The sequence below is a fragment of the Anarrhichthys ocellatus genome, unplaced genomic scaffold, assembly GCF_004355925.1.
Source record: "Anarrhichthys ocellatus isolate YVR2014 unplaced genomic scaffold, GSC_Weel_1.0 scaffold34, whole genome shotgun sequence".
NCBI classification, from domain to species: domain Eukaryota; kingdom Metazoa; phylum Chordata; class Actinopteri; order Perciformes; family Anarhichadidae; genus Anarrhichthys; species Anarrhichthys ocellatus.
This window is the reverse complement of record NW_022280064.1, coordinates 4,349,294-4,355,855: the sequence shown is the minus strand read 5'-3', so window position 1 is coordinate 4,355,855 and position 6,562 is coordinate 4,349,294. Positions and strand designations below refer to the sequence as shown.

Here is a 6,562-nt window from a genome sequence, read left to right as displayed (position 1 = left end):
TTCATTTCATTACTTTAATTTTAATATTATTTTTCCTCTGAATGTGAAGGATATAAAACGTTTCACATCGTGTATTTACAGGTTTCTCTTTAACTAATAATAATACTTATATATAATATAATATAATATAAAATGCACCTTTAAAACGTGCCGGTCCGGTTCCGCGTGAACAGTCCGAGCAGCCAATCACCTGCTGACCTGCTGCGTCACGTCACGCGCTCTCTGGTTCCTTTGCCTGCAGCGGATAAAAAAACATTTTTTTTTGTTTTCGTCTCTCCGGTGAACCGTTCGGCTGCAGGAGGGACCGGGACCTCAGCGGAGCTTCTCCCCGGGGCTCAGAGCTGCTGCTGCGGGCTTTGAGAGAGAGGAGACCGGCCGACGGACCGGAGACACACCGGGGAGTAAATTCATCTTAAACGGACTTAACGTCCAGCTGTTTGTGTGTTAAAGGTGAATTAATTACAGCTCGGAGGCCTTTATTTATTATTTAATATCTATCTATAATATTCCGTTTAAAGGGCCTCTGGCTCTCTTTAAAGTCTGTTATTATATTATGTATCTCTGCTCATCTTTAATGACTTTATGTAATTTAAAGAAGCTTTTTACAAATGTTACAACATAATCCATAGAGGCTATAACAGAATATGTATCTGTGGTAGATTATAGATTATGTAGATAGATTATGTAGATTATAATCAGGTTAAAGTGAATTCATTCTACTGAGAGACGTTTCTAACTCTCATATCTCTTATAATTATGATATAAAGGACTTCATGTTGCCCCTAAACTCTTATTATATCTGCATCTAAAGTTACTTTATGCTTTATAATAATCTCTTAGATCCTGTTTTATGCATTTAAAGAATATACCTCATAGCTGAAATACCTTTTTATTCTTGTTTTAAAACCTATTTTATGTTCTGAAACACTCCTCAAGTCTCTGTTATTATAAAGACTCATGAGTCTCTGCTGCTGCTTAATGACTTGTTGTCTGTTATAATTATTCTCTCACTAATGTGTCGGAGGTGAGTTTAGTGTTAAACTCTTATAATATCTAATGAGTAGTTCCTCTAAAGTTACTTTATGCTCTTTGATGTTTAATCTTATATTTACAGGATTATTAACTTCTTTGTCTCTTGAATCCTCTGAGTTTACGGTGAAGCTGAAAGGCCTTTTAATTCTGCTTATGATCAATAATGACTTTATGTAAATGATGATATTAAGTTCCATAAGGACTTATCATGCGTCTGTTTATTATCAGTTTTAGGTGAATTAATATGATTATATGGACTATTGTTGCCTCTGATCAATACAATATTAAACTGATCAATAATATATCTGCTACCGTTAAATCACCTCATAAATTATGTTTTTAACCCGTTATAATATCATATACTGTGTGTGTGTGTGTGTGTGTATATATATGTATATATATATGTATATATATATAAAAAACATCGCAACCTAATGTAACATTTTTATAGATACAATAATATGAATTAACTAAAATATGTTTCTAATAATCATAATAAAACAAAGTGTCTATATTTAAAGTGTTATTTTATTATTATTATAGATGTGGATGTTTGTGCTTCTGTTTATTTTGTATTTGAACCTTTAATTATTATTGCATATGATGATATATTAATATTCATGTCGAGGTATTGATCAGCGTAACACTGATGGAGGAATTTTTACTTTATTGTGAGTTTTAGTTTTTGTTAATCTTTACATGAGACTTAACTTCAAAGTATTGGAACTTTATATCATTTAAGTTTAAGTTATTTTATGAACTGATTCCAGCAGTTTCAGACAAAATGTTTATTTGACTTTATTTTAAGATACAAAAATATGTAAATAAATGCCGTGGTCAGCATTTCTTGCACATGATTGTATTCATCTCAATGTGGAGACTTTTTAGGTCTTCATGATAGAATAAATATAGTTTATAGAAACTTTAATTAACTGGATGAAGAAAATATTAAATTCTAAATATATCTTTCATGCATCCTCTTTAATATTTGTGGTTTTTATTGACTAATCTTTTGCAGAGTTGTTGGTTAGTTCGATGTGTTTTAGACTTTTAAAGTCTATATTTCATTTATTTAAACTCTTAACTGAACCTCCTCGTGTTCCTCTGGAGCCCGTTTTTACCTCCTGAAGTCTGAAGAGAATATTCAACATGTAAAAGATCAAATATGTATAAATAAGAAGCAGAGTCTGTCTTCTCTAAAGGCTCTGTCCTCCGGTTTAAACGTGAACGTCTCTGAAGCTCTGAGTCTGTGACTCGTTCAGCCTCAAACTGATTTCTGAACATGATGCTTTAATAAAGATCATTTAAATAAAGAGAATTAATCAATTCTTACGCGTTTAAGTTCATTTATTTGCAGCCATAAAAACACTGAGCTGGACTTTATTAAAATATTTCAACACAAACAATTTCAAACTAATGTAACTGCATTTAAAAACACTATTAATACATCTGGAACTGGATTTCAAGTGTTTGATCTGTTATTATACTTTTTATGTTTTCATTTGTTATAATAAAATTACTTTTTTGTTTTTGTAAACTCCAGAAAAGGGACAACAATTACACTAAGCTATTACTATAATAAATATGGAAATAAGTCTGAGGTATTGATTTTAAATCGGAGGGAGAATAATTTCAACTTTAACGACTAAATATAACTTTGTGTATTTCTACAAACTTTAGAGAAATTTAAAAAATTGTTTGAAAATGTGTTTTCAAAATGATTTTTTTTAAAACATTTTTTCCACATTGAAGTTAATCTTCTTCAGTGTGTGTTTGTTTGTTGGAACAGTCTTTCCATGTACGGAAGCCCAGAAGATATGAATTCTGGTTTTGCCAGATTCATTTTCCAAATTCCTTTAGAAAAAGTTGATATTTGAAACGGGTGGAAAAACCGGTGAAATGTCTCCATGTACTCTAAACACAAGGGAAATATAATGTGTGTTAGCAAAGGATGTCAATTTAAACTCACTTGGAAGAAAGCTGAGGCAGTGGTGCACTTCCGCCTCTTGTGGCCAAAACGTGTATTACAACAACAACCACTTCACACTGAAGATGTTTGTGTTTATTTCACAGATGAAAGAAAAGATAAGGAACTTTACACACTTGTACGATTCATTTGCACATCAGTGTGTTTATTCAAGAGTTTTGTTCTTTCTCTGGATTTTTTCAGTTTTTCTGAGAATAACATCGTCACAGCAGGTCAATCTATTGGTTTCGCAGACGTGAAATGTCCGTATTTTTAGTGTCGCTTGGAACTACATTATTTTTCAGAACGACATTACGTTAAAAAAAATCAAGTTAGGTTTAGGCAACAAAAGCAGTTTAGCTCAGACGGACTGACGCTGCTCCGGGTCAACGGGATCCGGTAGTTAGTCTTCTTTCAATCTATTAAAAACAGTTTATTTAAAAGTGCTTCAACGGTGTTCATCAGGCCTTTAGAAAGATTATCCTGATTGTGCTTGATTTGCTCAGTATTCTATGTAATTGTTACAATTTAATTTATTTTATTTGGTATGCAATTTTAATTGTAATTTTAATTGTAATTTTTTGTGCATTTTTTTATATTTTAATTTATTTTTTATATTTATTTTATTATTGTCAGGGATATGTGTTTATGCGCAACAACCTTCCTTTGTTGTTTAAGTTGATTTATTGTTTTATTTTTTGAAAATAAAATTAAAATGTTATTTGACAAAACCCTTTAAACACGCAGAGAAAAACAATTTAAATCAGACTTAGAAAATACAGTAGATCATTTATTTTGTCCTCACTGGCCCCTCTGGGCTTCCGTACAGAGTCCTCCCGACCTGCTTTACTTTCCCATGACATTCCTCAGAACTGTTTAAGTCACATGAATATTTCAGAATAATTACAACTAAGAAGATGCATAATTATCTTTGAGGAAAGCTGTTCAGCGGTTGATGTTTGCACACGATTTCCTTTTCTTTCTGATTTTTAACCTCAACGAGTAAAAGTCTCAAAGTAAAATCCCGTGGAGCCTCGAGACGAGACAAACTGTGGAGCGAAGGAGGAACTTCAATAAATACACAATCTTTGTTAGTAATGAAATGTTTGCTTTGGTTGTTTTTGCGTTTGTATCCTTGTATCCCTCTAAATTCCTCAAGTACTGAACAAGTTTGAGGTACTTATACTCTACTTTAGTATTTGTATGCTTCTTTATACTTCTACTCGACTGCATATCAACATAAAAACAAGAGTAAGAGTCTTAAACCACTGTTGTGGTCACTAGAGACTAAAAGCTAAATGCTAAGAAATATAACGCTAATATCTGATTATGGACAAGTATAAAAAAATACAAGGTAAGGCACAAGTTTCACAGAAAGACATTCAGTCCAAGCCACAACATGTGGATAAATTGTCTATATGAAACAAAAGCTTTTGTATCTTCCAGACCAGGTCCAGGAGGAGCTGAACAGGGTGATAGGAAGTCGTGAAGTGCAGGCGGAGGACAGGAAGAACCTGCACTTCACCAACGCTGTCATCCATGAGACACAGAGACTAGTCAGCATTGCCCCAATGTCCCTTCCTCACAAAACTACCCAGGATGTGATCTTCCAGGGTCACTTCATCAAGAAGGTCCAACTGAATAAAACACATAATATCACTTTATACTCATCTTCATGCTCTAAAACAAATGTGACAATTGTTACATCGAGCAGGTATTTTCTGGGTGTGAGACATTTTAATGAGTTCTATAAGAATACTTTACCTACATGTAAAACTATTTCCAATGTTTGTATCGTCTACAGGGAACCGCAGTGATTCCTCTCTTGATATCTGTCCTGCATGATGAGAGTGAGTGGGAGAACCCACACAGCTTTCATCCTGCTCACTTCCTGGACAAAGATGAGAAGTTCATCAAGCGAGAAGCCTTCATGCCTTTTTCTGCAGGTTTGTGAGCTGAGGGGTAACTTTCTGTTAAGTCTTAGGCTTCAGGTCATCTGCAAGTAAACTTTCCTTTCTTCTCTCTTGCAGGTCGCAGAGCTTGTCCCGGAGAGAGTTTGGCCAGGATGGAGCTCTTCATCTTCTTCACCAGCCTCCTGCAGAACTTTCGTTTCACTCCTCCACCTGGAGTTTCAGAGGATGAACTGGATCTGACTCCACAATTACGCCTCGGTCTCAACCCATCACCTCATAAACTGTGTGCTGCCCCCCGAACATGGGCTTGAAAATATAAAAAGTGGTATAACAGTTGTTAAAATGTCCAACATCATTGATTTCATTCAGAAAATGTATGCTGAAGTAAGTAGTTAATTCTTCATTAACTACTTACTATGTACGCCTGCAGAGAACAATCATCTTGAAACTATTACGTCTTTTATTAACTTGAGGTGCGAAATAGAAATGTAACATTTTGATGTACTCAATAAACAAGAGCTCAACATATCTGACCTTTGGGGCAGTAACTCTCTCTAAACCTGAAGTGTGAAGTTTTCTAACAGACTACCACAGCACTAAACTTGGAGGCGCTGACCTCTTATTAAACGGTTCAAAATCAAAGCTGCAGATGGTTCAGGTGCAACTCTATCTACTAAGAGGCTACGTGACTGGGTGGGCATATCTGGCATAGCGTGAGACTGGTTTACATCTTACCTGCTGACAGAAGTTTTACGTCTGTGGGAGACTGTGTCTGTTAGCTCACAGGGTCGGTTCTGGGGCCTCTGTTATTTTCCCTATATGTGTTGCCTTTGGGACAGATTATAAAGAGTCATAATGTGTCCTTTCATTTATATGCAGATGATATTCAACTCTATTTTCCATTCAAACCCAGTGAGGCCTTCACAGTAACAGGCTCCTGGACTGTGTCAATGCCATCAGAGACTGGACGACAGAAAACTGCTTACAACTCAACGGCACCAAGACGGAGGTTCTGGTTATTGTACCAGATGAGTTTGTCCCTACGATCAGGCAGAGTATTGGTCCACTCTCCTCTGCTGCCCACTGCAACCTGCGTAACCTAGGGGTAGTGTTTGACCGATCAGTGTCGTTTGACCCCCATGTGTCCAGATGTCCAGATCCTGTTTCTTCCACCTAAGAAATATCAGTAAACTGAGATCTGTGGTATCAACAGCTGAACTAGAGATGATCATACACGCCTTCATCTCTTCACACGTTGATTATTGTAACTCACTCTTCTCCTCACTCAGTGTATCTGCTCTTAACCGTTTACAGGTCATCCAAAACGCTGCCGCCAGATTACTCACCAGGACCAATAGACGGTCTCACATCACCCCCGTACTCCGATCTCTCCACTGGCTCCCTGTAGCATTTAGGATCCACTTTAAGATTCTCACCCTCACTCACAGAGCACTACACAGTCAGACTCCTACATGTGGCTGAACTACGTCACCCCTATTCACCCGCCTGAGCTCTCAGGTCAAACGTGTTAAATCATCTGTCTGTCCTACGCACTCGCCTTAAGACCCGTGGTGACCGAGCTGTTGAGGCAGTAGCACCGAGGCTGTGTGTGTGTGTGTGTGTGTGTGTGTGTGTGTGTGTGTGTGTGTGT

General features: G+C 36.3%; 1 protein-coding gene across 2 annotated transcripts; it reads left to right on the top strand.

Moving 5' to 3' along the window:
* Window positions 1-280: 280 nt before the first annotated feature.
* Window positions 281-5,464, top strand: LOC116393616 (cytochrome P450 2K1-like). 2 transcript variants are annotated; one of them, XM_031866100.1, is made up of 4 exons: window positions 281-450; window positions 4,445-4,629; window positions 4,803-4,944; window positions 5,029-5,464. In XM_031866100.1, the coding sequence occupies exons 2-4, from the start codon at window positions 4,570-4,572 to the stop codon at window positions 5,220-5,222; spliced, it is 396 nt and encodes a 131-aa protein (XP_031721960.1). In that variant the 5' UTR covers window positions 281-450; window positions 4,445-4,569; the 3' UTR covers window positions 5,223-5,464. The 2 variants fall into 2 exon arrangements, with proteins under 2 accessions (XP_031721960.1, XP_031721961.1); XM_031866101.1 differs by lacking the exon at window positions 281-450 and having other exon boundaries at window positions 3,592-4,629.
* Window positions 5,465-6,562: the final 1,098 nt, after the last annotated feature.